General features: G+C 35.5%; 1 protein-coding gene across 2 annotated transcripts in view; it reads right to left on the reverse strand.

Annotated features, from left to right (window-relative positions):
• Positions 1-646: 646 nt before the first annotated feature.
• NUP155 (nucleoporin 155) overlaps positions 647-12,467 on the reverse strand; it is a 40,594-nt gene continuing 28,773 nt past the window's right edge. For both annotated transcript variants that reach the window (XM_064439028.1, XM_064439027.1), the window contains 14 exons: positions 12,127-12,260; positions 10,114-10,305; positions 9,327-9,465; positions 8,540-8,675; positions 7,955-8,108; positions 7,582-7,686; positions 7,295-7,449; positions 6,702-6,831; positions 6,318-6,431; positions 5,732-5,852; positions 4,667-4,777; positions 3,274-3,410; positions 2,415-2,515; positions 647-1,436 (listed from right to left, as the gene is read on the reverse strand). In XM_064439028.1, the coding sequence (XP_064295098.1) occupies positions 1,298-1,436; positions 2,415-2,515; positions 3,274-3,410; positions 4,667-4,777; positions 5,732-5,852; positions 6,318-6,431; positions 6,702-6,831; positions 7,295-7,449; positions 7,582-7,686; positions 7,955-8,108; positions 8,540-8,675; positions 9,327-9,465; positions 10,114-10,305; positions 12,127-12,260 (1,868 nt within the window). In that variant the 3' untranslated portion in view covers positions 647-1,297. The remainder of the gene's footprint in view (positions 1,437-2,414; positions 2,516-3,273; positions 3,411-4,666; positions 4,778-5,731; positions 5,853-6,317; positions 6,432-6,701; positions 6,832-7,294; positions 7,450-7,581; positions 7,687-7,954; positions 8,109-8,539; positions 8,676-9,326; positions 9,466-10,113; positions 10,306-12,126; positions 12,261-12,467) is intronic.

The raw sequence follows: 12,467 nt of genomic DNA on the forward strand, positions 1-12,467 counted from the left end.
TACTTCATTGGGTGCATTCTGACTGAAAATCATCAGAATATATCTGGCAATTTCCAGGGAAAGAAATGTAATGACTGTATTTTAAGCAAAACTTTAAAGCATAGTAATCAGATCTGGTAGTAGAGGCTGTAAGTAGATAACTTGCATGTAAATAAATGTCTTAATCCATACTTCTTTTTTCCTCTTTTTGAATACCTGTGATATGTGTACCAACTACTCGTTCTCCTGGAAAAAAATACATTTACCTACTCTGTAGGTATAAAGATATTTGCTTCTTTCCCCCATTAAAAATCTCTCCAAACTCTGTGATTATTTACTTACATGAAGTTATTTGAGAAAGATTAAAGACCAGCATGAACTGGTAATTTCTTGTGCATGTTATATAGTTTATGTTGTTGAATATGTATACAATGCATAGCAGTAAAATGGAGACAATACAAATTTTCGTGTAGGAGTAGATTTTAAAATCTTAGGAAGCTTGCATACAGGATGATGCATAGCAGGATGATGCATAGGCTTTGTTACTTTTGAGGAATATACATGATTTGGTGCTTGTGTGCACGAAATGAAAGTAGAGAGAAGTCAATTCTTGACTTCTTTATTTAACAGATACAATATATTTATTAAAATGGAATAGGGAAAACAATTTGATGGGTTTTTAATACTGTTCTTTCACTTGCAGTACAAATTAGGTTGCTAGTTTCTGCAAATTCACCACAAACATTCTACTTGCAGAAGCAGGCTGTGTTTAAAGTGACAGTTATGAAACAGTGATTATCTTTGTTATTGAAATAACTGCCAATAAACACGTGCAGATTTATGACTGCATCACTACTCCCTGGTAATGACCACATTTACAGTCTGACTCATCTATGGGCTTTTGTCATCATTCTGCCTTCTGCAGTTGTCATTTCTTGCTTTGATACTTGTAAACCAGTAGATTTGACATCCTACTTTTCTCCATTATTGTATGTTAAAAAAAGAAAAATATATTTTCCAAATATTTTTAATCCTCGAGGGAAAAATCAGACAATGTATTTTATTTCAACGGTATAAAAAAAAAGCTTTCTATTGTTAAAAAAATTGGCAGTAGTAAAAGAAACCCCATTGTCACATTTACATTCTACAATTTGTAGATACGTTTAACATAGCAGGAATACCAACTGATAACTGCAGCAGGAGATACAACTTTCTCAAAATTTCTTTCTGAGGATTTGTTCTTCCAGAATTTCAGTGCAGACATCTGAACTTTCATTTCATAATTCCTTATATCTGAGCTGACTCCATTATTAGTCAATCAGTGAAGCCGTTCCAATTTAGCCTGTAGTGATTTAAAATTCCCAACAGTTGTCTGCACCATTAGCGTTGGGCTCATAGACTGAAGTTCAACCAGGTAGCAACTAACAGCATCCAAGCAAACATTTGTAAATCGTCGCCTGTAAAGAAAACAGAATAATAACAAGCTCCTTCTTGTTAATGTATGTTAGAATTCACCTGAAATAGAAAGTGAGCATTCTTTGAGTTTTAATGGAATAACATACCAGCAAGACATCTGTCAGCTACTTTTAAGTATTTAACTACTTGTTAGAAAAACGGATTTTTGAAATCTAATGCTTGTGACTAAGGCATAATGGGAAAGTAAAGGAATAATTACTATTTATATCTGATATTAAATTAAAACAATAAGATACGATAGTTCATAGCAACATGAAATATTTAATATTTAGATATTACTTTAGCTATGAGTACCATCTATGTATAAGATTAATTCAGATAGCAATTTAAATATCTAAAATTAGTATCGAATCACCACGTTTAGGTATTAGTAACTAAGTAGATATTAAAATTAGACAACATTCACTAAAGTTCTACTAACTTAAGAGTATTTAAATCAGCTAACCATAAAAGACCAAAAAAGTGAGAAAAGATAGATGTAAACTTTATATGTGAACATGGGATGTTTACTGCCTTGTTCATGAAACAAGATCTATCCCCATGCTTAGTGTTCTCATTTCCAGAATACAAGAACTCCGAGCTTCTAGCCTTTATTTATTAAAGGGTTCACCATTTCATTCACGAAACACCCAACTCTCATTTTCCCCACTTCCCAGATTTCCTCAGATTTGTCTGTAACACTCCTTAAAGTACGTTGCCAAAATTTACAAAATAATCCTCGTGGTTCCTCATGAATCTTCAGTGAAGTGGAGAAAATGATCTTTATTGAAGCAGTTTATAGGGAGGACCCTAAAGTTTCTACCAACTGGTTTGAAATGAGGAGTCTCAGTAATCACTGCTAGGAAAGAAATACTAAATTAACTCAAAAGAAAACAAAAGCTGTGGGGATTGCTGAAGTTCAGTGCTTTAGGATATCTTGCATCTTTCACTCTTTATTAGGAAACAGTTGCCTTTCTTACCTCAGAAGTACTCTGCTTGGATCATGGACATATCCTGATAATAATACATGAATACACTCTAAAAGATGTAAAGGCTTTTTCATTCTGTTCCAATATGGGTCCTAAAACAAGATTCCAAAATGTTAAGGGGACAAATATTAAGGAGACAAGAAAATAAAAGTGTGTGTGTGTGTACACACAGATTGCCAGCTGTGGTAATTATTTATTCATTGCAACAAAAATGTAAGAGAAATGGGAATTCTAACTTAATCTATATTAAGTCTGTATTTGAGTAGGTTTGACTTTTGAGTACTGAAACATACATGAATTTAACTCAGTTTCCCATTAACTAACAGTCTGTAAAGTAAGAGATTTTTAGGAATTTCTGAATTCCTTACAATGTAAAGGAATCGGGGGAAAAAGAAGCAATTTAATTCTCTTTGTTTTAGTTCTGTTTAAGCCTGTTCTACAAACCAGGTTAAAAATGTGACATCTTATTCTTTATGCCTATTGCATCAATAGATTAGACAAGATGCAGTAATATAGCCAATTTTAACCATTAATAGGAAACAAATAAAATTAATATATTCAAGATATGCTGTTCCTTCTGCAACATAGTAGTTCTAATCCTATTTAAGCCTAAATCAGCTTTAGGTGAAGTAGAAGGATTAATAATGTTTCTCATACTTCAGGATTGAAGTGAATAAAACTAACAGGGCGGGGAAGTATTAAGAGCCTTTGAGTAAAAAAAAAACAGAACAAAAGCTATGAGGTTGATATTTTGGTATGTCATGCCTCATGTTATTTTATGTTTCCCACTAAAGAGAGATATTGACTGTAGTTGGAAACAAAATTCTTATTTTGTGGCTATTTTCCTTACCCGTGCCTTAAACAACTGGTCATATACTTCAAGCAGCCTTGGCAATGGCACTCCTATTTCTTGCATGGTGTATGTTACAAAACTTACATCCCAGTTCAAAGTGCACACCTGTTGCTCTAGAAACTGAACGAGAAAATCTGGAGGACAAAAATAATAGGTTATTTAGATTCCAACTTGTTAATGCAAGTCTAGGGAAGAAACGCATTTGAAAGTGATTTACTCCAAGTTTAATTTTCTGTCTTCCACACAGTTGGTACCTTTCTCCTGTGAAGCACATGGTAACAGTTTTCCCTGAGTCTGTACTGAGGAAAGGATATGCAAAATATAACTACCTCCAAAGATGGTATTAAGCTATCAGCAATGCATGACAGGGATTACTCAAACTGAGTTCTTCATTACAGTTTTGCCACGGAAATAAGCTGTTAAGAAAAGTACATTAAATTTTGTTTCAGCACAAAGGATACACTATCATTTCATTTGCTAGAATAGCCAGCAACACTACTGCATCTTTTATCATGTTTAAGTGTCAGTAACAATTAAAAATTTATTTTTCAGCACTAAATTTAGTGCTGAAAAAGATATTTTCCAGGTTTTTATATAATACCAAGTTGTCAAAACATGTCAGCATCTCAAAAGCAGAAAGAAGCTCCAAAAAGGATCCAGTATCTCCTGAATTCTGTTTCTAGAATCTGCCCCTACAGATAGCTGTGGATACTTCAAAAGACAGCAGATAAATGTGGTTGCCGAAACTCTTATTACATGTATAAATACACATTTTTACTTTGTAGTTTGATACAAACTTCACTACTTTCTAAAATGTGATCTGCGCAGCCATCCAAAAATAACGGTTGCTGCATCCTAAACTTCATTTACTTCCCATTCAGAGTGAAAAGCTGTAAAATCTGGTTAAAGCCCTAGATAAATTCTAGGAAAACCTGGACCTGTAAAAACTGTGGTTTTGTAGTCATACAATTTTACTGTATTTACAAAATTAGAGGCCAATAGGGATTCTATTTCTACTGTTTGTCTAACCTCCCTCTCCTCAATCCCTTGTCAAAGTCACTGTAATAATGAGCAAGTATCATAATGGTTTTATTCCTAATTTCCTGGACAAAACTGAAAAGTACTACCCAGCTACCCTCCAGATCAACTCCATCTTTAGCGACAGTTGAAATAATTTGTTACTTCAGCTACTTCAAAAACTTTCACAAATAACTTTAGTAATTATGTATCACAAGAATGTATGCATCACAAAATTATCAATATCCTTTCCTTTTAGTTTTTTAAGAAATAGGCATTTCTTAGGTTAAAACTTTTTAAGAAGCTAAAAAGAAAGCTGAGACCCATTTGTGCAATGTGTATATTCATTTACTGTGCGGGCTAAACAACTTGCCTAAAGGAAAGTAACGAGGTGTGCCAGCATATATCTTTCCAAGCAATATCATCTTCAGACTAAGTGCTTGCATTCTGTCAGCAGGACTCAAAGGCACACTATCGCTCAATTCTGAAAGTGAAAAGAAAACATTTAGAGAGAACTTCAGAAAAAAATTTCCACATTTATACGCAACTACACTGAGGTACATAAATTTACTACAAACACAACAAAATCTTACGCCATTGTCAGTGCAAAATCAGCACATGGAAGTGACAAATACAACTTTTTTCTGGTGTGTATGCATATCTATTCACAGATTTTTATGTTTCATTGCAGTTCCATGCAAATCTACTTTAAAAACCCACAAACCAACCCCACGCCCCGCAAACCCAACAACAAACCCACAACAAACCCACTACCACTTAGCTTTTCCCTCAAATCGCTGTCAATGCTGTTTGCACAATGGCAACCTCGAGCACAATATCCAAGGGGATAAAAAAAAAACCAACCCAAAACCCACCAAACCAGGAAGAGACAGTGAACAACCAACTCATGGTGAAGGGTGAGGCAGATTATCACCGCTGAGTGGCTAGGCTTGCTGAGATGTGCCCACTACTCTGCTTCTCAGTAAATGGACAGAACCCTTACACTTCCACTCCTGTCAGCATTATAAGAAGTGCTGAACTCCCTGAAGATGCTCTAATCTTTGTCACTATAAATTTAACATTTTTATTATAATTTCCTAACAGTGAAACCTTCAGACAAAATTTCACAGGTATTCTGAAGTCCATATATTATGGCATCTAAGAACAAGAAGGGATGAAATGACTTCTTAAATGTTATCTGGAATGTGATTATTCAAGACATATGTGCAATATGCTCCAACACATATGCAAAAATATTACTTTTTTGTCCTTTAGGCACACAAGCCAAAGGTAATAACATTAATGAATTACTAGTTATTACAGAATAGTCCAGAAAAGATGCATCTCACTTGGACAGCATATGAGTAGCAGCACATAGTCAGTCTCAAAAACTTTAATGAGTTCTAGCTTGTACCACCCCTAGTCCATTGAGACCCACCTTTCTCAATGATTTCTTGCCAGAGAGTTTGCACCAAGATAGGATCAGAATGACCTGCACAATGTATAATTGCAAGCTTACACTCTGAGAGCTTAAATGGGTCAGCAAATTCTCCATACAGCTGAAAGAAAAATTACCAGACTTTACATTTCAAGTAAGATAAAAAGGAAATTTTTAAAATCAGCTTTTCTTTATTTTGTATGGTAGACACCAGACTAGTAAAGGTGCAATTTAAGTAACTGGTCCAACACAAATTTTTTTGTTTGTTTGTTTCACTTCTTAATTGCAATCCCCAATTTTATATAGTTATAATACCATTAATTTTCTAACAATTTTCCCAATAAATGAAGAAATCTAAGAGACTTAATAAAGGAGATAAACACATGGAAGAAATTAAAGTACTAAAGATTGAAGGAATATCAAAGCACGGAAAAAGACAGTCTAGGGTAACATTCTAAGACCAGGAATGTCAAACTGTCTCTCTATTACTTTTCCTAGTCAGCATAGGACCAATCTTTGCAAAACAATCACCCCCCTCCCCCCCAATATGTTACATTTAGTTTTAATACAGAGAAATTTTAATCACCTTGGTTATGTCCATCAGCTCAGCATCAAGCTGGGAGATTGCATCTTGCACTGAAGAATGATGGGAATACTGCCGTTGTAATGTTTCTTGTATTTGAAGCTGGATCCTTGCAACCTTGTTTAAAAAGAAAAATAAAATATTTAAAGATTGGATTAATTTAATCAAAGCTTAAGAATACACCCAGAATTAACTTTAATTTATTTAAACGTAGAAATGTTACTGTCTTACACCTCAGAGTCTCCCATCAACTGCCTAACTTTGGCATGTTGGGAAGAAAGCACAGAAAATGCTTTTTACAGAATTGGTAACAAAAATGTAATTTGCCAATGAGACAAAGTGAAATAATGTATTTACAATGTAGTTTAGACTAGTATTTTCTCTTACTTCCATTTTCTCTTCTAGTTCATGTAGGAATTCACCATCTGCAGCTATAGAGGATATGGCAGTAGAACTTTTGGCACTCAAAATGGCACGTGCAATGTATTCAAGACGCTGCTGAAGAGAAATTTCTGTGCTGCAAAACAAATATTCAAAATAAAATGGGTACTTAATATAGTTATTTGAGGGTTAGTTATATTCTAACTAGACTCTGGGAATTAGTAGGTGACTTCTGATTTTATTAAGACATGCAGGACATTATCCAGCTATGTAATCCTATCTTTGTTGCAGGCTCACTTCTAGTGTACTTCTCAATCCACTGTTCTGCAGTTACTTTATATATGGTACTTACAACAGGAAATGCATTGCAAGCTGATATATAATACATAAAATAAACATATAATTTCTTTCCAGTAACAGCCAGGATTAACAGCTAATATATTCCATTAATTTAATTTTTTTTTTTAGCAAACATCCTTGGGCATTGGCCTTTTCTTGTCCTTTTCTCAAACTACCTACACTTAAGGTTTTGATTTTAGTTTGTTCAGTTTTCCCCCCAATTACCTCAACATATGCAATAGATCATGTATAATCCATACCTATGCAGGTCAGCCAATTTAGCCAAGACTCTGGCTGCATTACTAAAATTTCTGTTCTTTTCAAAATATCTCCACAGTAAATCCATATAACGGACTTTGTTTTGGTCAATCCTGGTCATCCGCACAAGGTAGGGTTCCAAAAAGGGGGCAGTAACCTGCAAAAGTCATAAAGACAACATTTATATTTTTGCTCTCTCCTCTTTTTTGAAGCACCAGCATTATTGCAATTAACTCTTCCAGTTCAGTGGAACCCGCCAACAAAATTAGTTGTAGAAAGATGAGGTCACCTGTAACAGTTTGTCCGCCAAGTCAACTTGTATCAACCAGTTGTAAAGCGCAATACTGAAGAGTTCATCTGTTGAACGCTGAGCCAGCTTTAGCATTTGTTCAAACTACAGGAAGAAAAGGACAAAGCTGTTATTCCAGAAGTAGTTACATTGTATCAAGCACTGAATATGTATGTGACAATACTTAGGTTCATGTTATTTGCATGTCATCATTTCTATGAAGAATCTATATAAAGAAGCCAATTAATGACAAATGTTAACTTTTATCTACTTTGCTGAACTATTCCACAGTTTTTAAAAATAATAAATTCTACACCCCTTTAAATCACACAATTTTCTGTATTACAGTAATGATTTTTTCTGAGTTACTTACATGGTGCCCTGCTTCTTCGTTGCTTAGCATGTTGGGGTCAGATGACAACACTGGAGGACCTGGCTTTTTGGGTACACTGGGAGACTGAGGAGCAGCTTTACTTTGATTCACTAACTCTTGAAGGGTGTCAGTGATACACTTGTAGCTGTTCAATCTGTAAATATAGCAAAAGAAAATAAAAGCCTTTCAATTTTCATTGCCACTATCTGTGAACTACTCTTCACAAATGTTGTTATTGTATGCCTTGTAAACACCATTACTAAAATCTAAAGGTCACAGATTATTGTCAGCTAGTTGCCACAATCTAGTTTGTTCTCTCTCATCTTTCTAACAAATATTTCTGTGATGTTCAGATCACAATGTTTTCTTCATCTACCAGCTTACCCTCCTTTCCAGATTAAGTTGGTGTCTTATTAATGTTAATCAAGGAGAGCATGCTGGGAAAAAACATCTATATTGTGTCCCCTAATAAAAAACCTTTTTTTTTTTGTCATTACACTGCATAGCTGCCCCAAAGAGTTACTTTTCTAGTGACCTGAAATAAAACACCCCATACAATAGTAATAAGGTATCCTGAAAACTTGCCTCTCCTGAAAAGCTTGGAGTCCAACAACGTCCTCTTCTGGTTCTCCGTTTTTATAGAAATGAAGGCCAAGACCTTGGGGGTCTTTCTTCTCAGCAGCTGTAAGAGAGAGTTCTACTACTCCCTCATAGAAACGCACTAGAAAAAAACAACAAACAACACTGTTCATTATTGTATTAAATCTATGACAAAAAGCTATGTGATCAAACACTTCCCATTTTAGCATGAAAGAAAAAAATAAATCTTATTTACTCTGGTCTGTATCATATAAAGGTTTATGCCTTTACCTAACCTGTAGGATTATATGCAAGTCCAAAGTTATGTATTTGTACAGAGGCTGAAATCTTGACTGTTACAAAAGTTATATCTACATTTAAATTATGCACTAGCTTCTACTGCAGGAAACAGGACTCAGAACCATCTTTCAAACACCGTATTTGGTATAAAACCTTACCTGCAAAAGTAGTCACCTACCTTCTGCTTACATACAGCCCAACAATTTCCCTAAAAACGTTTTTACCACACATATGAAACAAACAGACACTGCAATGTGAAATAAGTGGATGGGAATATTTTTCTACAGAAGTGGGTTTTTTGATTAGTTGGTGAAATCTAGAAAGGCTTTAAACAAGAACAGGTTGACCTATATTACTTGTATGAGTTATTAAGAAACTGTTTATGGTGAAACACTAAAATGAATTGAAAGTTAGTAAACAGAACACAGGAAAAAGAAGTTGGCTTGAAAGGATACTACAGAAACCATTTACCAGACCAGTGACTGCTTCTTACCTTGCCTATATTGTGCACAAACATTAGCAAGATCTACTTGATTGCTGATCTTCTGGTACTCTTTCAGTGACTCCCTTAGCATCTTCTCTTTTTCCAGTTTGCTTTTAGCCTGTCGAGACCGCTGAAGCAATTCATTTGCCTAAAGACAAACGATGGGAAAATGGAAGTAATTCACACGAACACACCATGAACAGATCATGGGTATTGTTGTAAATTAATGAGTTGTTATTCCAAACTTTAACACTGAAACAGTAGGAACACCATCCTCTCAAAAGCACTCTCTCATCACTTGATAACACTGTTTCCAGCAGAAAGACTCTCCAATGGCAGTAGAGAGAAGCACTTAAGACTTAAACAACCAATTGGTTCCCCATTCCCATCCTCAACGGTTACTTTTTTCAGATTTTCTTGAAGAGCTTCAGAGCGAAGATCTTCAACACAATTATCTTTCCACAAATTCCATGAAACTAGGCAATGGACTGAAAGCAAGAGACTATGCTAAGGAAAGGCTGAGGTAGCAAGACATTTTATCAACAGCAAGGCAGTTTTATTAGCCACCACACTGGAGGCAGAGACCCTATGAAGACTGCAAATAACTACAAATGCTTTGCACCAGAGCTCGCATAATTTTCAGCATTAATCAACTACAAGTCACAAATATGCGCATAACCTGCCTTTGCTAGTTCTTTTGCTCTTGAAGCTATGATGTACAAGCTGCCCACCCTACCTCATCTGAACATGTTGTAAAGTTGTGTTTTGGTGCTGTAAAATCTGAAATTGCACTTACCTTGGAACACACAGCATCATCAGTGCTATAAAGAAGAGGACAGATATCTTGCAAATGGGCAATGATGCCATCCACAGCAGCATTATCTCTGATATAACAGTTTATGAGAGAAGCAATGAGTGCTCCAGTCAACTCTCTGTCTCTAATTACCAGGTCTTTGAAAGCAGTAATCTTTAGATGTTCTTGAAGTTCCTGAAGATAAGACAGATTTTCATCAGTTTACCAAAGTTTTCACTTCATTCTGTTTAGCAATGTCACAATGTTGCAGCAGCAAAATTAACTGTTTCCAGTAAATAAAAACATAAAAAACTCCAATGACTGAAGTGCACAGCATAGAATTACGTTATTTAAAATACACATCATATATCAAAATGGAAATAAGAAAGCCCTATCCATGAAGGCACTAGACTCTTGGATGACAAAGGGCAGTAAGAACTCCTCTTAGCAGCCTTCCTCTGCCACCTTCACTATGTGTCACTTTTATTTCAGATGTCTGTGAATAAGAATGGACTTAGCAGTTCCCCTTACTTCATGGGCTGCTGTCAGAATGCACACCCTATAAAATGAGTGTGTCACTGTTTCTAATAATGGGAACCATCTGAGTACTGACATAGATGAAAAAATGACAGATGCATAAACTGGAGGAATTTTAATAGTATGAGGTCTGTACTCTTTATGCTTTTTTGTATTAACTTACATTGAAGGTTATTAATGTTTTTAATTATTAGGAATATTTGCACACAGAGTTGCCAGTAGTGTCTATGGATGATCACTAACAGAATAAAAATACTCTTACAAAAACTCTAAAACTACTGACAACAGAGGAAAAGGTTCTATCTGTTATTAGTTAGCTCCTTGTCCAACAAAAGACAAAAGGTGCCTCTGTTAGAAATGATGCTAACTCCCCAAAGCAACAGTGTGAAGAGCTCCAGCTTCTGCGCATTTCTAAAGTTTAAAATCTTTGTCAGTTTTGTCAGTGGAACAAAACTTCATTTTGAAGTTTTTGTCAACACAGAATACAACTTTTCAAATAACCTATTTTCCTATCAAGTGCCAGGACAGAATGCATAGTATTCAAATTACTAGCTTCTTCAAGGGCCGGGTGCAAATTCTACATTAGCAAAGGGTACACAGCAGTAGCACCCTTAGTTCTGTAAGTTTCCTTGTTTAGAAACAAGGAGAGGCTGAAAGAACTGGGATTGTTTAGCCTGGAGAAGAGAAGGCTCAGGAAGCAGTGTGTGGGATCTCACTAATATTTATCAGAACGTGTAAAGAAGGCAAAGCCAGACTTTTCTCTGGGGCACCTAGTGGCAGGACACAGCACAACAGCCAAAAGCTGAAGCAAAGGAAATTACATCCAAATGTAAGAAAAATCTTTTTTATTCTAAAGGTGGTTGAATACTGGAATGGATTGCCCAGAGGGGCTGTGGAGTCTCCATCTTTGGAGATATTAAAACCCTTACTAGACATGTTCTTCGGCAACCTGCTCTAGTTGACCCTGCTTTGAGCAGAGGGGACAGATTATCTCCACAGGTCCCTTCCCACCTCTGTTGTTCTATGATACAATCTGGACCCCTACTTACACAGAAGTGCAAGGGTCAGACTCTACATGCCTATTGCTCTCCACTGTTAAACCTTCACCAACACCATGGCAAAGAGTGAATTCCTCTCAGCTGGACAACAGCTATTCTTTTCGTTATATTTTGCAGAATGTGCTTAAGGTGAGAACACAGTAATTTATAAAACAGATTCATTATTAATTGTCAATAAAAGTAACATAGAATCTATTGTTAGTGACATTTCCAATTTGCTAAAATTGAGTAGCAAGTCCAATAGTACACATTGGTCACAAAAACAAACACTTGCAACCTGAATAAAAATCTATATGTGGTTTAACATTCATTATGTGTTTTTCAGTGAATTCAAGTAATGCTCCTTTGGGACTATTTAGGTAGCAAAAGAAATTCTGATGTTAAATACAAACAAATTAGAATCATAGGATTCAGATCGTACCTTCTGCAGCTCACCTACAACAACACTGAACTGGTGCTCACACAGCAACTTCCATAAAGCCAATGCCTGGCAGGTTTTGCGAACAAGCTGCTGGATGCCTTGAAGTGAGGTCTTCTCAGTTAGCTGTGCCTCAGCTGAAAAAGCAAAGAAACTGTCAGTATGTAACTGTTCTATGATTCAAATTAGCATGTAAATTTTTTGAGGTTTTACAATAACAATCTCCTGAAATTTCTAATTTTTTTTCTCTTCCATTCTTGATTAATGCTGTCTAGCTCTCTTTGGAGGAAAGTGCCATGCTAACATTTCTCCAAAACAAATATCACCTGTAAACATTTATTTCA

Source organism: Phalacrocorax carbo, chromosome Z (assembly GCF_963921805.1).
Source record: "Phalacrocorax carbo chromosome Z, bPhaCar2.1, whole genome shotgun sequence".
NCBI lineage: Eukaryota > Metazoa > Chordata > Aves > Suliformes > Phalacrocoracidae > Phalacrocorax > Phalacrocorax carbo.